Raw genomic sequence first — 21,463 nt, 5'->3', positions numbered from 1 at the left:
ATCGATATTGACTAATAAAACAATTATCATGATAATTGTTTTTGGCCATATTGCCCAGCCCTAACTGAAATCTCCCGGTCTATCACAATGGGAAAGTGTAGGCCTACATTTAACGAGCCATGGCTCAAAGATGGTGTGTTTAGTAGTTGGCTCAAGCCCATTGCAAATAATCAGTATCAAGCATATTGCATACTGGGTAAGAAGGCGTTGGAGCTGTCTTTAGGCATTTAAATAATACATCTTGTTACTTTCAATGAAAGTAGAAAAAAACAATTTAAAAGGAATTTTAATGAATTTTTCACAATTCGTGTAGGTCATAAATTTAAATCATAATGGTCATAAAAAGGTCTTAAAAAGTCTTAAATTTGACTGACCAAACCCTGCAGAAACCCTGATTAATGTCTTTATACATTTTCTGGGCCAGCAAGTTATAGTGTCCATAAGCCTGTGGAGGAGTGATCCAGCACTCAGATTTAAAAAATATAAAAATACTCAAAAATATCTTAATTTGTGTTCCGAAGATGAACGAAAGTCTTACGCGGTTGGAACAACATGAGGGTGAGTAATTACTGACAGAATTTTCATTTTTGGGTGAACTAACCCTTTAACTACCAACCTACGTAAAGCATAAAGTTAAAGTCATGCTAGTCACTTATGACTTTGCGTATTTCTCATGGTCAAAAGTCACAGTAATGGAAACATGCTCACCTGAATCATACACCATATATATTATATTAAAGCCAGTGCTTTAAGATGATTCATTTGAAATTGAAAGGATATGTTCACCTGACTATAAAAATACTGTCATAATTAATTCACTATCCAAATGACTTTCCTCCGTGAAAACGCTAATGGCAATTGTTTTAAAAATTCAATCTTTTCCATGCAACTGCAACGAAAGGGGACTGAAGTTTAAGTTTAAAAAAAATGACCATCAGTGTGTCATAAGCATAGTCCACATGAATTCTGAGGTAAATTACAGCAGAATTAAATTTTAGTCTGAATGCTGAAATGTCAAGTAGCTATTTCTGATTTGTGAATTAAAAAGATCGGTCTTAAAAGAATGATTGAGGAATCTATCAATCTAGTTCATAAAACCAGGCTGAATGAATCATACACCCTGATCTGGTGTGAACTGAACTGGTTTCTGAGTTCAGCTGAATTTGGTCACTGTGGTTATGTTAGCAGCTCTCTGGAAAGGGTGATTTAATGGCCCACTTTTTTTTGGCTTCTGTTAGATTTTTGATGCCATTTGCTGATCTCACCCTCTTTCTCTTTCTTTCACAAACATCCACAGCTATGAAAATTTCTTCCTGTCCTGTTCTCTTACCCACGGTGGGGTGGAACTGTGTGCCCCCCAGCACACCAGTAAACAGTCTGTCAGCAAATATCTCTTCCACCTGGTAGTGTGGGACCAGAGGTGAGCCTGACGCCAATCCACACATGATACACAGTCCCATGAATACAATCTCTTTGAGGTTAAAAAAACAAATGGCCTAATGTTTGAACACGTTAGATCTTAGTTTGTTTACCAAGTACTTCAGATGTCAAATTTGAAAATAGCTCATCCATCTCCACTTCCTGTGACTGTTTTTGTACTCTGCCCCCTTCATTGTAGAGTTGTTATTGTTCTGTTATATTTCAGTAGACAGTTATTTTATTTTCTCCATCCTAGTAAATATATTTAGGTACACGTATGTAGGTGTGCATGTACTATTATAACTCCAGGTGTAGGCGTTTAAAAACAAAATGTTGCATTTATATTCTTGTTCTTAGTTTTTAGAGCAAACTAAAACGAACTGTTTTTACGAAAATGCATTGCCATTTCAAAAACATGGTTGTGACTGGCATTATTTATTAATTTATCTTTTTCAATATATAGAGTTTGCTTCCCCGTCCAGATCAACCAGTTGCCAAGGGAGTCACAGCTGACTGTGATGCTATATGCCACCCCTCTACCGCCCCCTGGAAGTGCGGAGGAGAAGAGCAAGCAGAAACGCAGCATTGAAGCTCTGGGCTGGGTCACCATGCCTTTATTCAACTTTAGACAGTAAGCAAGGATCTGTCTTTTTTTTTTTTTTAATTGTATTGCTGGCTGACTGTCACATTTTGTGTGCTTTTGTCATTAAGGATGATTGCATGAGTGCATGTTATAATGGAGGGCATGAAAACAGGCTCTTTAAGCACTAGAGTTCTGTTGATACTCACCTCCTACAGCAATCCAGTTGTGGTGTTCAGAACAGACCGACTTCTGCAAGTCTAACGCGGCCTACAAACACCACACACACTAAACTAAGTGCTTTTTTGTTGTTGTGTGTATTCCAGTTCTTGAGAAATGGTGCATTTAGAAGTAGATAACAGTATGCAGTTAGGGGTGGGCGTTATGGCGAAAATATCCTTTTCTTTTTTCTCTTTTTTTTTTTTTTGGAATGTAAAATAAAGCACTGATTATTTCATTCCACTTGGTGTATTTAACACTAGCATTCAAGTAAGAAATAGAATAAACAAATGTAAAAAATGTAACGCTACATAGACTTCACATAATAAATAGTAAATTATAAGTTATTCTCTTGGTCTTTTGTTTACGTTAATTACAAATGGCAGCAGGTTTATTAGGCTGCTGTCACTTTAAGACCTCATGCACGGATCTAATAAACAGACACATATCTGGTTTGTGTGAAGTTGTGTATGTGTAATGTGTATCTTTTGTGCTTAATTTTTAATAGCAAAGAAAATGACAGATTTTTCTTTGCCACTTTGGCCTAAATGTCTGCCTTTCTTTTTTATATTTTGTTACCTAAGGCTCTGTTTTTAAAATAGGTAAATTAGTTCGGCTGTAATGCTCAGTCACTTGCAAAACCAACATAAAAAAAAATCGTGATAAGATATTTTTGCCATATCACCCACCCCTACTTTGAGTTAACGTGATGTAAATGTATGTTGGGTTGAAGGCGCCAGAACTGCAACTGATAGAATGCACTGTAGCACGATACATTATTTCTTTAATTGCAGATCGTGGATTTTAATCATTCACATTTTAATAGTTTGAAGACCCATTGAACCCACATTATATAGCCACATGCAAGTCCAACTAAATAACTTAATCTACATCATGTCATGCTTGAACATTTCCGTGCTTTTGACTACCATCTTCAGGAACTTTGAACTGTTTAAAAAAACCAGCCGGACTTACATAAGTTATTGACGTTGCCTAATTTATTTATTTTTTAGGAAGGTTCACATGTTTGCTTAAAGATTTGTTTGCAGGACCCATAGAACATAACTAGCAAAAATATTTACCATTGCCTGTAAGATATAAACAAGAATGTACTTGGTAGGTCAAGTATGTATTTATATACTCCATCTTTGTCCATATCCTGTTGTTGCTTGTTTTGCGCATCCATAAGCGGATGTTAGGTGTTTCTGACCCTGCACCCTATTTTTCCGTCTTCCTCAGTGTTCTGACGTGTGGGAGGAAGCTGCTGGGTCTCTGGCCTTCAACCCCCGCCAGTGGAAATGCTCGTTCCAGTACGCCCAACTTCAGCCAGCCAGATAGCGTCATCCTTCAGGTTTGGCCTTATTCTCAATTCAATGTGTAATCATACAGTAAACAGTTTCCTGCTTGTCCTGCTTCATTACAGATAACTCTCTCACCCACATTCTCTGTAAACTCACAACACTCTCACTTTCCATACAATAGTTTTTCTCCCCCTATTTTTTTAAATGATCTGTCCTTTATCCAGGAGGTTGCAGTGTGTCAAATAGGCCCTTATCAGACCTTAAGGACGAGGTTTCCTATTCAAAACAAACCCGCCACCTAATTTTCATATTTTTTTCAAAGGTCATTTATGCATACACGCTCACAAAAGCTAACTATTGAGGACACATGCATGGACAACTTTAAGGTTTAAGATGTTTATAATTGACGAGCAGTACATTTTTGAAGGCATGCTTATGTATGCTTAGATTTATATGTAAATGAGTATAATAAAGGTAAATTCTGTGCTTGGCTCATAACTTTGGCAGTAATGGGGTCAGGCCAGTGTGCTAGTGGAAATGTAGAAAGGAACTGTCCCGCTCCTTGCAAAATGTCCTAAAAGTAGGTCAGGTAGCTCTGCAGAGAGAGAGAGAGAGAGAGAGAGAGAGAGAGAGAGAGAGGGAAAGATGGATACAGATGTTTTATATGCATCTAAATAGCCACAGGCAAAATGAAATGCTCAGGAAATAGTCTGACAACACAACTAGACATTTTATGATTTTGTTGTTGCAAAATAACATGTATAGATTCAAGATATTACAGTTAATAACCATTTACATATTTCTTATTAGTGCATGTAATATTGGAGGGCATGAAAACAGGCTCTTTAAGCTCTAGAGTACTGTTGATACTCACCTCCTACAGTAAAACATATGTGGTGTTTGGAACAGGCCAGCTTCTGCAAGTCTAACACGGCCTATAAACCCCACACACACTCAAACAAGGGGGTTTTTTGTTCTTTTTTTTCTTTTCTTTCAAAGTGTATTGTGGTTCCTGAGCAGAATTGGTGCATTGAAAAGTAGATTACTGTAAAAGATGAGTAAATACAGAAGTAGAATGAATCAAGACTCATTAAAAACACACTTAAAGGTCAAATGCACATGCAAATAACTTAAATATAGATAATGTTATACTTGAAAATGTTCACCCTTTTGAATTTCTTATCTTCAGGAAGTTACATAAGTTATTGACATCCTAAAGCAAACACGTGAACCTTCCCAAGAATTAGACCTTGTTTGCAGGATTCATAACTTTGGCAGTAATAGGGTTGGGCCAGTCTGCTAGTGGAAATGTAGGAATTAAGTACCGTGAACCGTAAAATTGTCTGCATCTGCATCGCATACTTCCCTACTATATAGTTGGTGAAAAATGTTGACAAAAGTAGTATGTCAAAATTCACAGTACTAATTGGTTTGTTTTTGAAAGTCTACATTTATTTGATCAAAAATACAGTAATATTTTGAAATATTACAATTTAAAGTAACTGTTTTCTATTTTAATATATTTTAGAATGCAATTTATTCCTTTGATGGCAAAGCTGAATTTTCAGCTTCATTACTCCAGTCTTCAGTTTCACATAACTCCTTTAGAAATCATTATAATAATGATGATTGGGTGCTCAAGAAATCTTTTTATCAATGTTGAAAACAGGTGGGCTGCTTAATTTTGTTTGAATGGAAAGAACCGTGTTTATTTGAAATGGTAAAGACAATTACATTTTTACAAAAGATGCCACTTCTGGTCAATTGAATGCATATTTGCTGAATAAAAAGATGAATTTCTTTACAAAAAACAAAAACAAACTAATCCCAAATAACAACATGGCAATGTAGCTTAAGCAGCAGTACAGGAAACAATTTAACCACACACATACAGACAATCATTACAAACACCTGAGACGTGTCATCCCAGACAACCCTCGGCCCTTTGAGTCACCAGTTCCTCCACATGCATGAATATCCTGTAACACATTCAGACGTGACATTTCACCGCCGCTCTCTGTAAACAGCACTCCCCGCTGGTATTGTTCTGAATCTGTGTGGTAAATAATGTGCGCATAGTTTTTCTCTTCACTCTGTCCGGGCCTCTGTGAAATTCCCACCCTCCGCACAGGCCTTCAACTATACAATCCCTGTTCTTCTTTCTGCAATCTCAGGGTGCCAAGCCAGCCCATAGCAGTGCCAATAGGGCTCTTTTGTGCCCGAATGGCATGGCTTTGTCTAAGGGCAGTGGGCTGTGCAGTTTAAACTGGGAGCGAAGCCTGGTCCTGGGCCTATTCAGTAGGTTCTGCCCCTCATTAAGGTGCTGGGGTTATTCAGTGCATTTGAGGTGGCAGATTTCCCTCAGTAAGTCCTCGCAATCTGCCCTTTCAAAACGCCCCACAGCCAAGACGCATCTGGGGCTGATGACACATCTGGGGCTCGTTAAAACTGCCTAACGTATGCTCGCTCCCCTTAGCTTCTCTCCTTGTCCTATCCGCTGATGCTTTTCTCTCGCTCTTCTCTGACCCCATTTTTCACATTCTTTCTATTCAATTCACACTGTTCTTTGAAGTTCTTAGTGGTTCAATATATTCATGCTGAACCACTTCCTACTTTATTAATTGACAAGACAAGTAATTCATTATTGCAAGCTACTAACAGTTTATAAATGGGCATAAACTGCAATGCATATATTACACAGTATAAGGGGGAGGAGACAGACCACTTGTGGTAATATTTACGGGGGAAATTGCTGTTAATATCGTTTGTTTATATAATAATTGTCAGATTTTTAGTGTTTTACTTTTTTAAATTTTTTTTTAGACTTTTGGTTTTTGACTCCAAGTCAAGATCCCTTTTGTCCAGGACAATAATCGAAGGCCTGATATTTTGAAGCTGATATGTACCTCTGGTACTTCTATTGTAATAAACTACTTTTATTTTACATGATTATTTAAATTGTTATATTAATTTAGATAACTGAATACAACAAATTTAATAAATGAGACTGTTTGAAATGAAATTGTTGAAGTTTGCCAAGGCCACCTTAAGAGTATATAATTTTCATAACACCTTAACATTTTCGACTTAAGTGTTTGCCAGAGTAAGTCAAATTGATGCACCCCTACATTTTTTTTTTTTTTTTGGTTGGTTATCTGATTCAAGGTAAATGTGCAACATTTTGGATTTTATTGCTGATTTGAAATGTATTATTGAAGCAAAATCTTGAAAAACTGTTAAATGCGTTGTCTGCCCTAAATAAGTTTATTTGCCTGATTCGAAAATAGCTGCCATGGGGTTCTATCAAGATGGCTGCCGAGTGAACAGACTTGCCTTAAGTGGGGAACATTTGGTGCGAAGGTCATGAAATGGATGAAGGGCTTCGGTATTCATTATTGTACTGTGTTCTGTTCTGCTAATGGATGAAGTGTGATGCTGAGAAGCATATGGCAATAATAATTGGACTGATTTCAACCCGGACTGACAGAAGTGTGAAAACATACCCGCAGTCCCTATCATTTAAAGCTTTTTTCATTGTTATGGTTTTCTTAAGCTCAGTGACAAAAACGGATTTGAAATCAAGAAATAATGAAACCACAACCACATGTACCCAGTGTATGTTGAATCTATTCTGTTAACATTTAGTGTTCGTGGTATTTAACTTGGCATGTTTAAGGTGAAGGCCTCAGCTGTTCATGGTGCGGTTGTCATTGCTTTCAGCACTCCTGTTAACTGATGCCAGCCGTGACTGAACTTTAGGGTTTCCTTAGGATCTTAAACCTTTCACTCTTGTCCCTTCTTTTATAACCATGAGCTGGAGAAAATTTTACCTGTGATTTGCGGTTTGTTTTCTTTACCCCTAACCCTTCCATGAACAATATAATGGGTAACTATTAGGGCTGTTATATATCAAATATTCCTGAAATACTTGCATTCATTTTCTGATGACTATGCAACATTTGTGACTATCGTGATAATCTCAATGGACTATTAGTCATTAGATTAGACTGTTTAGACCTTTTGTCTTGCAAGTTTGAAGTTGTTTATATAGATCCAGAAGCAAAAATATGTTAGTCCAACACATTTCTGTGAATCCCTTCATACTGACTGTTTCCATGATTCATGTATTTCAATAATACATTTGTGGCACTGTTCAAAAATGTTCACGGTCCCTGCATGATATTTTTCATAAAACCGTACACGCTAATAATGTTTTCTAAAGATATACAAGTAGTTATATTAGTGCATTTAAATAAAACACTGTGATAAAGTTATTAACAAAACAATTTATTTTTAACTATATTTTTACTGTTACTTTAAATTTGATTATTTTATTTCATGCATTTAAACATTTTGAATCTTACTTGCCATGTTTGATGGTTCCTCTTAAATATGAAGATATTCCGAATATTGCCAAGTTGTTTTTTTTGTTTTTAACCAAAGTGCTGAAAAATATTATGTTTTAGCTTTTTTGCCCAGTCCTAATATCTATGCATTTTGTCTGAGGAATGCTGTAAAAAGTCAAATAAAGATGTAGTTTTGCCATTAGTTTTCATTTCAGGCTAATAGCTGACCGTTCTCCTGGGTGCTTTTACACCCTCCATTGTTAAGCAGTGGCTCATTTTCAACAAAACTCTCCTTGTCTGTTCAGGTGGACTTCCCCACTTCTTCTTTCGAAGTACGCTTCAGCACCCCCGCTCCTGCAGAGTTCAGCCCCCAGTACGAGTTCTCGCGCCTGGACCAGGTCAGCCAGAGGCAGCTACAGGATGTCTTGCACAAGAAGTCCCTTTTCTGGTGAGTTGGCTCTCTGATTATCCTAAAGCAAATGCTGCATCCTGATCTAATCTAATTATCATTTACTGCATTGTTCCAGATTTTTCCTTGAATGGGAAAAAATAAATAAAAATTCTCTTCTCACAGCACCCAAAGGCTCTATATACCTTGTAATACTTACCTTAACTAACACTGTGTATCCCTTATTGGATTATGACAATATTGCCCCTTTTCTACCAACACTGTGCTGGTGTCAAAGCCAATCTGTAACCGTTCTATGAATTTCCACCAAATTCTGGGCTGGAAACGTAAACTCTGCACCAGCGTCAACCACTCTCGCAAACCAAAAGGAAACCGCTAATGTCCTCATATCAGAACAACACGCGTTTAACGGACACCACGTTATTTACGCCAGTTACTTAATATTTATTAAATAAGAAGACTTTCGTTCATCTTCGGAACACAAATGGAGATCTTTTTAATGAAATCTGAGAGATTTGTTCTTCCAATTGACAATCTATATAGCTACTGTACCTCTTTAACGCTTCATAAAAAGTTCATAAAAAGATTGTAAAACTAATCCATATTAAGCAGTTCAGTCCATATTTTCTGCTTTATATGACAAACAGATTGAACTGAGGCTTCTATTTGCATTGGGCTGATTCTGATTTAGCATTCCCTGAAAACCTTTGGTGAAAGAGGACGTAAGAAAGCTTCATGGTTCTCAAGTTCATGGTTCTTAGGTTTTTGCTACAAAAGAGAATGCAGTGGGTTGATGTACATCTATAAAGGTACAGGATAAAGATGGTTTAAGTGTAGCTGCAACCACAAATAACCAACTCATGCAAATTCAGATTCAGCTGTCGTTACTCATCATTCATATTTTAGCGACACGCTCATTTGAGAGCGGAAAAGGGATTTCATGCGGCATGTCTGCATTGGAACCGAGGTTACACAAGCTCAGAGGGATGTTGAGGAGCTGATCAGACACATAAGAGAAAGAATGAAAAATACTGCTGTAGCAGTCGGTGTCTGATCGTTCCTTGTTTCCTGGAGGGATTAAACACAACATTGCCTAGTTCCTTTTGTCCTCTGACCCTGTCTGCTTCGCCCATCTCATCCCTTCGTTCAAATGACTGTGGGAGGAATAGCGGCGTTCATGTGGAGTTGGATAGGTCTGGATGTGAGAACAGTTGCCTGGCGGCGGGGAGGGTGAGGAGAACAGGAAATGGAGCAAGCACACATTAAGACTGGAGAATTAAATGTATGTTAAAGGTGTAGCGGAGGATTTTTTACTTCCGGGTGGATCACCTATACTATTGGTCCTCCTAATTGTCAATCATTCTGGTGAATCAATCAAACTTTTCAAAAAGTGGAGAGGGCGGGTCTTATCTAAAATTCGGAAAGATCCTCCGCTATACCTTTAAATATAATAAGATTATGCAAATGTTTAAAATATAGTGTATATAGTATAATTTCTGTTTTATTATGAGTTTATAATATAATATACAGTTTAAATGTTTGGGGCAAATGCATTTAAGTAATTTTATACTTTGTTCATAGTTTTATGCATTAAATTGATCAAAAGTGACCGTAAATACGTTTTTATAATGTAACAAAAGATTAACATTATAACTGTTTGCAAGAAATTTTACTAAATCAACCAAATCAGCATATTAGAGCTATGCCATCATATGAATAAATGACGTTTTTAAATATTAAAAGGGGGAAACTGTTATTTTCAATTGTATTAATATTTCACAATGTTAGTTTTATTATATTTTTTTAATAAATGAATGCAGCCCTAATGCAGCATAAGAGATATCTTCCAGAAACATTGATAAATGTTACTGCTCCAAACCTTTTAATGGTAGTGTATTTAAATCATATTATATAGTTATATTATATATTTTTTTTATTATTATATTATTGATTATATTATATTTTAATTCTATTATATAGATTAATATATAATTAATTGTCTTTTATAATATGCATGTAAAAATTGTGTTTTAATGGATCAGGCATTGTTTTGTTTTTCTGTTGTCTATGATTGAATATGAGGACATATCTGGTGCTCAGCAGGGCTTGGTGCTCTACAGTGTTCACTTTGTTACTGTCAGCTTTAGACAGCTGATGTGGATCTCCTCCCCAGCTGGCCCTGTTCCTCCTCTCCTTCTCTCTCTGCTGTTTTTCCTCTGTGGAGCTCTGAAACATTTGCTGCAGAGACCGACTCTTAGCAACAGTTTAAAACATGGAGCCACACCAGCATGGAAATATTCAGTCATAAAATGTATCCAGCTCTCGGTTCAAAGGTTGAGCGTTTGAACCAGGTGTAAACTATGATCTGACTTGTGTTAGCAGAGAGTTAATGTTTCAACTTTTCTCTTTTTTCGTTTTCATGAAGTTTATCGATTCTAGAAGTGTTTGCTCCAATTACTAATGCTCATTTTTGGGTTAGGGTTTTTCAAATTACCCTTTATGGTAGAGATATGACTTATAGCTCATTGTTCGTCTTTTTAGTGGCCTTTTGTAAGTGTTTGGACTTTTGATTTTACATCTCAAGAATGATGAAAGGGGCAAAAAGAAAAGAAAAAAAATAAAGTTTGGGGTCAGCAAGATGTTTAAAGATCTCTTATGCTCACCAAGGCTGCATTTATTTGATCAAAAATAGTTGTATTGTGAAATATTATTCCAATAAAAACAAAGGTTTTCTCTTTTAATGTCATTTATCCCTATGATTAGTAAAACTGAACTTTCAGCATCATTACTCCAGTCTTCAGTGTCACATGATCCTTCAGAAATCATTCTAATATGCTGATTTGCTGCTCAAGAAAAGTTTTGTATTGTATCAATGTTGAAAACAGTTGTGCTGCTTAACGTTTTTGTGGAAACTGATTTTTCAGGATTCTTTGGATATAAAAAAGCAGCATTTATTTGAAATTGTAGACTTAAATTGTTACAAAATACAACCACCCAGAACACCTTAGCAACTGCATAGTAACATGCTAGAACATTCAGGACACCCTGACAACCACTCGCAACAAAACCTCATAGTGGAATGTCTGAAATAAGCAAGCACAACCCACAGCTTCTTCAGAAACTGTGCAAATCTAGATGTATGTCTTGTTGCACATTGTTTTTTTTTTTTGTCCCAGGATGACACGGTTTATTCAATTTAGCATTAGTTCATGGCTATTTGGTTGTCCTTTTCTTTACCGATTGATTTGCAGAAAGGCCTCAGGGTTGCTTTAGGCAGCTGCAGCCAGGAATCAATACTCAAGCCTCTTGTGAATTGTGGGATATGTAGTCTTCTAATGACAGTCATGCTTGCATGTTGAAGAGTGTGAGTGTGACCGTATTGAGCATTCACAACCCTTCCCCCAGTATATTGAGCTGTCTGATGACTGGCTCAGCAGGCGCAGAGGTAATTTGATCCAGGGTTCCTGCCCTACGGCTGTCATCCCTAGAGGGAGAAGCCACTCCCCAACATGAATTCATAAGCAAGCAGAAAAACATGGTAGCTAAACATTGCCGAATAAGTGGGTATGTTTAACAAATGACATCCAACAAGAGATGAGATAAGCATCATGAAGGACCTAGACATATCATTATATGTGTTTAAGCATGAATTGTGTGCTGATGATGATTTGTACAGGCTATAGCTAGTTGATTTCAGTCCCCTCTATGCATTTAAATATTATTCATGAAAATAGATCCGTTTACCTTAACTAAAGCCTTTTGGAGTGTTTACCTCCAGACTTGGACCTCAGGGTTTAGTATATCAGTGTAGAAGTAGGCATGCATCATAAATTACCAAGAGATTCAGTGTGGTTATTTTCTATCCTTTACTGCAGTGAGAGCCCACGCAGAGATCCCTTCCTGGAGATGCTTTACTGTCTTAATTGCTGTATTAGCAGCATATTTGTCTAGATAGAAAGTTTGCACATAACTTAATCAGATTGGCGGATCATGTTTTTTGACTGATAGCATGTAGAATGGCGGGTTGCAAACCTTTTTGAGGTGCTTTTGATTTTTATGAAAAGGGCAAAATGAAAAAAACAAATCCCTCATAATTAAACTACCGTTCAAACGCATGTCTGTAAGAATTTTTTCAAAAGTGAGGTGTAAACTATGGTTGCTTGTCTGGAAACATTAAATTCTTCCAGCATAGCATTGTCATTTTTGCAGTATACTTAAGCTCTTATGTGTGTCTATAACTGCTGTGCAAGTATGTATACTGTTTGTGCTAACATGGAATAAACCGACAAATTAATGGTGTTTTCATAAAAATAAAAAGTCATGCTAAAATATCTTGTTTGGTTCTTTTATCTAGGTTGACTCCGGAGGACCGGCGCCTGTTGTGGGAGAAGCGTTATTTCTGCCATGCGGAAGCCAGTCGTCTGCCTCTGGTCCTGGCCAGCGCACCCAGCTGGGAGTGGGCATGCCTGCCTGACATCTACGCCCTGCTCCGCCAGTGGGAATGCATGAACCACCTGGACGCGCTAGGCCTGCTGAATGCCACGTGAGTGTTATGGTAACCATGGCAACTGCTTGCTCCGTTGTTTAGCTGGAGGCTAAGCAGAGCTTGACTGTCCTTCAGCGGCTGGCAGTCGGGCTGATTTGAGTAGACCATGAAGAATTGACATTTGAGATTTGTCCAGCAGAGCACATGTGGAGCGCAGATATCTTTCGACATTTACTAACATGATTTAAAAGCTGTATTAGTGTTAAATCAAATCGGCTCAACCAAGAGCCACCAGGTTTGATCTACAAGCTCCAACTAGGTTGACCAAGATGCTTCACCAGGTTAACTTTAACCTAATCGGCTGGTAGCCCAACTGATCAACCACCTAAACCAGCTTGGACTGGATAATGACTGTAAATGACTGATATATATTGGATAAAATATATACGGGTGCAGTCATATTATAGTTATTATCCAGTTTATTTTATTCATGTTAATACATAGTTTGTACTTTATAGTGCAGTTTATTGCACCACCTTTTCATTTTTTTGGTTTAACATCCCCTTTAAACCAGGTTTCCAGATCAGGAGTGCAGGCGGACGGCTGTACAGTGGATGGACTCCATCTCTGATCCTGAGCTTTTGGACTTCCTTCCTCAGTTAGTGCAGGTAACAAAGGCCTTGTATCCAACTTCCTCCTTTTATGCTCTATTCCCTCCTTTCCCATTGACCTTGATCTGTTTATATCCTACCTGTCTTTCTTTTTACTTTCCGTCCTTTTTGTTCTCTCAACCTCTGGTTTCTCCCTCCCCATCTAACAAATTGCTCTCTAACTCTTTTTCTTTGTGCAGGCGCTGAAGTACGAGTGTTATCTGGACAGTCACCTTGTGCGTTTTCTGCTGAGGAGGGCCATCGGGGATGTGCGCATAGCTCACTACCTCTTCTGGTGTGTCCTCTACTCTCTGATTATACTTAGAAACTCGGTGCGCATGTATTATAGAGCACATATACTGAGAAATCGGGTCATGCTGCCTCATACTGTCACATTCAGGTTTGTCAGTGTTAGGTTAGTTCACCCAAAAATGAAATTTCTATCATTAATTACTCACCCTCATGTCGTTTCAAACCCATAAGACCTTCGTTCATCTTTGGAACCCAAATGAAGATATTTTTGATGAATTCCGAGAGCTTTCTGACAGCTCCTTTTTTGTGTGCAAAAATAGCGACTTTATTTAACAATTTTAACATTCTTCCATGTCAGTCTCCGAGGCTGTTCACGTGAGCACCACTACGTGTCGTTTTTTCATAATTTTTTTGCACACAAAAAGTATTCTCGTCGCTTCATGACGTTAAGGTTGAACCACGGTATTCATACGGCCTATTTCAAAGATGTCTTTACTACCTTTCTGGGCCTTGAAAGTGGTAATAACGTTGCAGTCTATGTGGTGTCAGAAACACCTCGGATTTCATCAAAGAAATCTTACTTTGTGTTCCGAAGATGAACGAAGGTCTTACGGGTTTGGAACGACATGAGGGTGAGTAACAATAGAAATTTCATTTTTGGGTGAACTAACCCTTTAAACTGATGCACATGTGTGTTGAGATTTGAATCTTTGACCTGTCAGCACCTGGAATGCTTGGTACTTTGTATACACTAAAGTCATGCACATGTAGATTATCACTGTGTCACACTGATTGCATGAGTGTGTATAAAATTAGCTAACAGCTCCACCTGTTGTACAAATGCAGTCATTTTCTTTCTTGGAGCAGTCAAAGCCTTTATGAATGCGGTTACATTTTACTCCTAAAATTAAAAGGAAAATAAAAATAAAGATTTTTGCAATGTGACATTCTTTTCAGAACAATTAAACTAAGAATGTGTATGTTGCTTTATTACAGAATAAGCTTACCTTACATCTAAAAATTAATTTTTATTACCTTTTTATAACATATTTATACATCATTTTAGAATTTGTTACACTGCCTCTTATTTTATTTTTAAACTACATATTTTACTAATAAGGGGAAACATTACTTATCTTTTAAGTTACACATTTTTTTAATAAATAATTTATATATCATTGTAGCATATGTTTCTGCTGCCTTTTAAGTTAATATAATTCATATTTTTTGTATAAAAACAAGTTTTACTAATAAAAAATATTAGGACAATACCAAATTCATAACTGTAAAGAAAATTGTGTGCTTAAGTGTTCTAAAAAAATATTGTCACAATGTACAATTTTATAAAGCTTCCTAATAGTCAATTAAAATTTCTTTGCTAAAGAAAATCACATTTTGTGCTCCAATCTAAACAGAAATTGCTCTTGTTAGTGCAATCTATAGAAAATGCCTTCAAAAGGAAATGAATTGCTCTAAGGATGTTTGGACCATCAGTTAAAATACACTACTTCTTTTGTCGCTCTCTTTGTAGGTTGCTGAAAGATACTCTTCAGGACTCTCAGTTTAGCGTGAGGTATCAGTATCTGCTGGCTGCTCTTCTCTGCTGCTCCGGTCGAGGTTTAAGGGAAGAGTTTGATCGGCAAGGCTGGCTGGTCAACATTCTGGCTAAGCTAGCCCAGCGGGTCAGAGACGCCTCCCCTTCATCCAGACAGGTCAGCTTCACTGTTCCTCATTTACTCCTGGTATTTCACAAGGTCCAATCAGTGCCTTTTTCTAATGAGAACAATTATGACCTACAAAAATAATTTGCTAAAAAGAGCCGGCTTCTAAATTTCTCATTTAGTTATTCACTATTTTTAGCTTTAAAGAACAAGTCTGTGCCAAAGACTGATTGTTGATCCCTAAGGGGCATTTTAACATTCTCCAGACCGTCTGGTCAGCACACTAATCGTGGTTTGTCTGGTTTTCAGGCTATTCTTCGTGAGGGGTTAGAGGAGGTCAAACAGTTCTTCTGTTTGAACAACAGTTGTCGACTTCCTCTGAACCCAGGCCTTCTCGTCACGGGCATCAACATACAGGTAATTACTGAATGTGTCTTCATATCAAGCATTTTTAAGTCATTGTATTGTTCTTGTCAAGATGTAAGAAACAAAACATGTCTTTCATTCTCTTCATGTAGTCTTGCTCCTACTTCAACTCTAATGCAGTGCCCCTCAAGCTCTCGTTCCAGAACCAGGATCCTTTGGGAGACCACATCAACGTCATCTTTAAGGTACCACCTTCACGTGTCTGTGTGCATTACGGATCAGCGGTTCTGCATTGCAATGCGTTTTCAAGCGTTGTCTTGGTCGTTTATGGTTGTGTGTTCTCACTCAGGCTGGAGATGACCTGCGGCAAGACATGCTGACGCTGCAGATCATTCGGATCATGAATAAGATCTGGATCCAGGAGGGACTTGATATGAGGATGGTCATCTTTCGCTGCTTCTCTACGGGACGGGGCAGAGGTAAACATCCATTCTTCAATGTTAAGACTTCTGTTTATGAACTCATTAGTGTCTGAAATTCACTACAGTATTTTCCCACCTAGAATACATTTTCAGGGCCATTTCTTTCTTTTGAGGTTTTTTTTTTTTTTTTTTTTCATATGGAAACACATTTTGTGAATGACCCTATGCCAAATATTAAATCACCTTTTCAATACCTGGAGTATTTCAGATTTTATATATTTAAACATCACCTTCAGGGGCTTGTTTTATATATATATTTTTAAAATGTTTAAACTAATAAATGTTTTTATCTATATCTCTGGAGCATTTGTCACTTGTCACTTTTGTGACTTTTTTTTTTTTTTTTTTTTTTTTCCCTAAATCCTTGATTCCACTCTATAGACTTGATCTAAACGGTGTTATTATGACTGTATAAAATGTGAATTTCTGAGGAATGGAAATCATTTCATAACTCCTAATTTCCCTTGTGTAGGCATGGTAGAGATGATTCCAAGTGCAGAAACCCTGAGGAAGATCCAGGTTGAGCATGGAGTAACTGGTTCCTTTAAGGACCGGACTTTGGCGGACTGGCTGCAGAAACACAACCCGACTGAAGAGGAGTATGAAAAGGTACTGTATAATATCATTATACTACATTTAAGACTAATTTGCTCAACCAGATGGTATGTGTGAAATGTCAGTCCATAGCTGCTTTAGTTGCATTGGGTTGCATCATGTTTCTTATTTTGCCTGTCCTAAAAATATGAAAATGTATTGAGAGATTTGGAAATTCAATTCCTTGGTGTCTCAAAGTGGTTGGTTAAAAACTAATTCTGTTGGTTTGTTGCTTTTTCACAGGCGGTGGAAAACTTCATCTATTCGTGTGCTGGTTGTTGTGTGGCCACATACATTCTAGGCATATGTGACCGCCACAACGACAACATCATGCTAAAGACCAGTGGACACATGTTCCATATTGACTTCGGCAAGTTCCTGGGACATGCACAGATGTTTGGCAACATCAAACGGTAGGAGCACAAAAAGAACATGAAAAAGAAAGAAAGAGTTCCTCTGCCCCACATTTTGATCACTGCAACTGTTGTCTTTCAGAACAGTTAAGAAATATTGAGTTACAACAACCTCTTTCACATTTCTTCTTCCCAAAGGAACCAAATAAAGTAATAAGACCCAAGAAGCTGTGGTTTACAATAATTTAGAACAGCTAAGTAGCATTGTTAGGCAAGACATTAAGCAGAGGTCACAGATGTTTGTACAACAGCTCAAACACTGCGTGCTCAACCAGTCAGAGTCAAGGACTGGAACTATCAATTTTATAAGAATGTTTTTGAGCTAAACCAGATCTGGGCTGTTGATAGTAACTGTTATCACAGATTGTAATCGTCCTGTTTTTGTTTTGTTTTCTTACAGCGACCGGGCTCCTTTCGTGTTTACGTCTGACATGGCATACGTCATCAATGGAGGTGACAAGCCATCAAGCCGCTTCCATGATTTTGTGGACTTGTGCTGTGAGGCCTACAATCTCATTAGGAAACACGCACATCTGTTTCTGAACCTGCTTGGCCTGGTGAGTTCCCAGATAACTCCACATACCGATGTCTCCCACATTTTGTTTTAGTTGAATGCATTCACATTCACATACAGTTCAGGTAAAGTAATGTTCTCTTGCTTGCTTTATCGTTTACCTGTTATTTGAATGCATTGTATTCTTCTGGTCTAACAATGAAAGACTCTTAGTAACCCCTGTGTGTTTGTATGCAGATGCTGTCCAGTGGGATACCAGAGCTGTCTGATGTGGATGATCTGAAATATGTCTATGATGCTCTGAGACCACATGAATCAGAAGCAGATGCCACCATGCACTTCACCAGGTGAGAGCTTACAAGTTATTGCCATTGTCCTTTGAATCCATTTGTCTTGTATAGCCTTCATCTTAACCTTGTCCCCTCTTCTAGGCTGATCGAGTCAAGTCTTGGCAGTGTGGCTACCAAACTCAACTTCTTCATCCATAACCTGGCCCAAATGAAGTTTGCATCCTCCGAGGAGCGTCCCGTTCTATCATTTGCTCCACGCGTCTACACTTTTAAGAATGACGGTGTCATTCGGAGCCTGTTTGTTTGCAAACACATCAAAACCTTTACTCCAAGCAAAGGCTACGTAAGTCTACTGCATTTAAATTTAGCCATAATGCATTTTAAGTACATTATAATCATTTATACAGATCTTCATGTTCACTTATTTACGCCTTCATGCAGTCTTATGTTGTAAAAGTGGAGCGGGAAGGTCAACCGGGGACAACAACTTTAGTCCAGAGGACCTTCGAGGAGTTCCATGAACTTCACAGTAAACTGCAGCTCATCTTCCCGTCCTCAAAACTACCCAGGTACAATTTTAAAACCTGACAAAAATGTGAATTATATGAAATCAAAAGCTCACTAAATACACATCATACACCTTGACCTTGAGTGATTTGAAAAATTACTGACTGTGGTGGGAACTAATGCAGATTTTTGTTATCAGTGGATATATTTAGTTTGAAATCTGCGATAAGTTATGAAACCAAATGAAAGCTGGTCATAGTACATTTCTTCTCTGTACTGCTAGACATTTTGATCAGACGTCAATTTCTATCGCAAAAAAAAAGCTCCTCAGAGTGGTGTACAGGACCCTGATCTCCCCTTCGGGATGTATTTTGTGGTAACATATGCCATAAGTATTAGTGCTCTTCATTTAATTGCACACCCCTCACAATGTAATGTTTCCACAGCTTCCCCAGCCGCTTTGTGATTGGTCGGTCTCGAGGAGAGGCCCTGGCAGACAGAAGGAAAGAGGAGCTAAATGGATATGTTTGGCATTTGATCCATGCTGCTCAAGAGGTGGCACAGGTAACCTTTGACCCACTATTGTCTTTATATTTTATAATTCTTCCCCTCACAATCCATGTACACTATGATTCAAAACTTTGGGGGTGGTGTATATAGTTATTTTATATCTCAGATTTGTATATTGTTTTTGCACTGCGGTACATTTTGTGTTTTTTGCACTGCGGTACATATTTTCACACACTATGAAATATATTAAAAATAAGTTATTTTAAATTGTAAAACTTTAAAATGTCATATTCCTGTGATGGCAAAGCTGAATGTTCAGCATCATTACTCCAGTCTTCAGTGTCACATGATCCTTCAGTAATCATTCTAATGTACTGATTTGATGCTTAAGAAATATATATATATATAATTCTCCAGGATTCTTTGAATAGAATTAGTTTATTTAAAATTATTTTAATTATTTAAAATGGACATCTTTTGTAACATTAAAAATGCCTTCATTCACTTTTGATCAATTGAATTCATCCTTGCGTAATCGCACTGATATTCCAAACTTTAAAACAGTAGTGCAAATGAAAATAAAAGTTTTATGTTAAATACATGTTTACATTCACCAACCACACCACCATTATTTTATTTCCTGAATAATAATAGTAAATAGAAATGTGGGCAGCTTGCAGTAATTATTGAAAGTGGTTTCACTTTAACTGGCACGTTTCTTGGAAATCAGCCATGTTCTGTGAAACCGTCCACCCACAGGCTTATTGACGGCCAGACCGTGCAACGCTTTCATGCTTCCTGTGCTGTGCTGTACTGTACTTTAGGGTGCATCTCAAGAATGTAACCAGATCGCATAACATCCATACTTTTGCTGTGACTGTACACCTGCTTATGAGTTAACTGCAGTTTACCCTCTCTTCTTTCAGTGTGATCTGATCTACACCTTCTTTCACCCTCTACCAAGAGATGAGCGGGCAGGAAGTGTAGGAACTGTTGTTAATGCACTCCATAATAAACCAGCAGGTATATTTGTTTTCCTTATTTGTCTTCTACACATCCACATACACTTCTTATGAATCCCTCTACTTACTCATGCTTTTGTATATGATGGATTCAAAGTTCATGCAGTTCATCCTGCTATCACAGCAAATCATCATAAGTTAGTGTAAAGGAAATGTCTATTTGGGCCAATCAGCTGCAGTCCATGTGAAGGTGACTAAGTGACACACCCAGTGCTTATCCAGGGTTTTATCTTTAACTACTAGTTTAATGTGCCTGCAATCACAAAACTTTATGCACTCTGACACAAGGGATTTTGAAACTGAGGACATTGCTCTTAAGCTTTATACAGCTAACAGTATGCTTAAAATTTAAAAAATTAATAAAATATAAAAAAAAGATGTGCAAGATATTATTTGAATTAATATTATTTTGGATACAATCACAATATTAAAAGCCAATTATTTAATTTTGTGAACAGCATATCGTTTTTATAAAATCTTGCTGTTTGCTCGCACAGCAAAAATGGGAGTTTATTCATAAAAATTATACTGTATATCTGCCTTTTATATTTAGGAAAGTAGTCCCTTGCGAGGGAATCATCTTATTTGCTTGTCTATGGAAAATAACCAGGCATTTGTATTTCTCCGTGGGGACAGCGACCAAAATGAAATCTGATCCCCCTCCCCCTCCCCCTCCCCCTCCCCCTCCTCCTCCTCCTCCTCCTCCTCCTCCTCCTCCTCCCCCTCCTCCTCCTCTTCTGACGCCGGGCCTGCATCAGACACTTTGTAAACACTTTCATAGATCAAACCCTGAGAGTTTATCATAACTAGTTAAATATTGAAAGTCATCATGAGTAAAAGCTGCACTGTGGCAGCCATAACATCTGGTGGGTTACCTTATCTGATTTGTGATAAAGGTCTTTGCTCAACAGGTTCAAGCTCTGGAAATCCAATTAGATTATTTACTTAATTCACCTTAAGTATACCTGGCAAGCCAGATACGTACACACACACCTTTCCGCACTAAATCCAGTTCCTCCTTCCCAGATGTGTCCTGGGCTCCTGTGCCCGGTACAGTGGCAGGTGAAGTGAAGCTCTCGATTCTGTACAAGAGCGACAAGCTTTTCATTATGGTGATGCACATCAGAGGCTTGGTGAGTGTCTGCCATTAATCATATGCACATAAAGCACATACAAATGTTGAGTTTGCACTCACCAATGCGTTTTAAACTTTTCTTCAGCAACCTTTGCAGGAGGGAACAGATCCTGATCCATACGTCAAATTGTACCTCCTCCCAGACCCTCAGAAAACTAGCAAAAGAAAGACCAAGGCAGCCCGGCGAACATGCAACCCCACTTACAATGAGATGGTGAGAAAACATCACTATTGGATGATACTAGAGTGTAACAGTTGGGCTCAAGTAAAAATCATTCTACAAAGCGGAAGTTATTTTTAACTATAA

General features: G+C 37.7%; 1 protein-coding gene across 1 annotated transcript in view; it reads left to right on the top strand.

Annotated features, from left to right (window-relative positions):
- pik3c2b (phosphatidylinositol-4-phosphate 3-kinase, catalytic subunit type 2 beta) overlaps positions 1-21,463 on the top strand; it is a 45,378-nt gene that overhangs the window by 21,269 nt on the left and 2,646 nt on the right. The window contains exons 13-33 of the mRNA XM_081358447.1: positions 1,298-1,420; positions 1,883-2,050; positions 3,458-3,569; positions 8,171-8,313; positions 12,629-12,817; positions 13,335-13,428; positions 13,611-13,705; positions 15,194-15,374; positions 15,633-15,740; positions 15,842-15,934; positions 16,039-16,168; positions 16,644-16,780; positions 17,009-17,178; positions 17,579-17,735; positions 17,930-18,039; positions 18,124-18,325; positions 18,424-18,551; positions 18,936-19,053; positions 19,926-20,022; positions 21,048-21,154; positions 21,242-21,370. Of these exons, the coding sequence (XP_081214573.1) occupies positions 1,298-1,420; positions 1,883-2,050; positions 3,458-3,569; positions 8,171-8,313; positions 12,629-12,817; positions 13,335-13,428; positions 13,611-13,705; positions 15,194-15,374; positions 15,633-15,740; positions 15,842-15,934; positions 16,039-16,168; positions 16,644-16,780; positions 17,009-17,178; positions 17,579-17,735; positions 17,930-18,039; positions 18,124-18,325; positions 18,424-18,551; positions 18,936-19,053; positions 19,926-20,022; positions 21,048-21,154; positions 21,242-21,370 (2,791 nt within the window). The remainder of the gene's footprint in view (positions 1-1,297; positions 1,421-1,882; positions 2,051-3,457; positions 3,570-8,170; positions 8,314-12,628; positions 12,818-13,334; positions 13,429-13,610; positions 13,706-15,193; positions 15,375-15,632; positions 15,741-15,841; positions 15,935-16,038; positions 16,169-16,643; positions 16,781-17,008; positions 17,179-17,578; positions 17,736-17,929; positions 18,040-18,123; positions 18,326-18,423; positions 18,552-18,935; positions 19,054-19,925; positions 20,023-21,047; positions 21,155-21,241; positions 21,371-21,463) is intronic.

Source organism: Scardinius erythrophthalmus, assembly GCF_964197995.2.
Source record: "Scardinius erythrophthalmus genome assembly, chromosome: 25".
NCBI lineage: Eukaryota > Metazoa > Chordata > Actinopteri > Cypriniformes > Leuciscidae > Scardinius > Scardinius erythrophthalmus.
The sequence above is the reverse complement of the archived record's forward strand: the minus strand, read 5'-3'. Positions and strand labels throughout refer to the sequence as shown.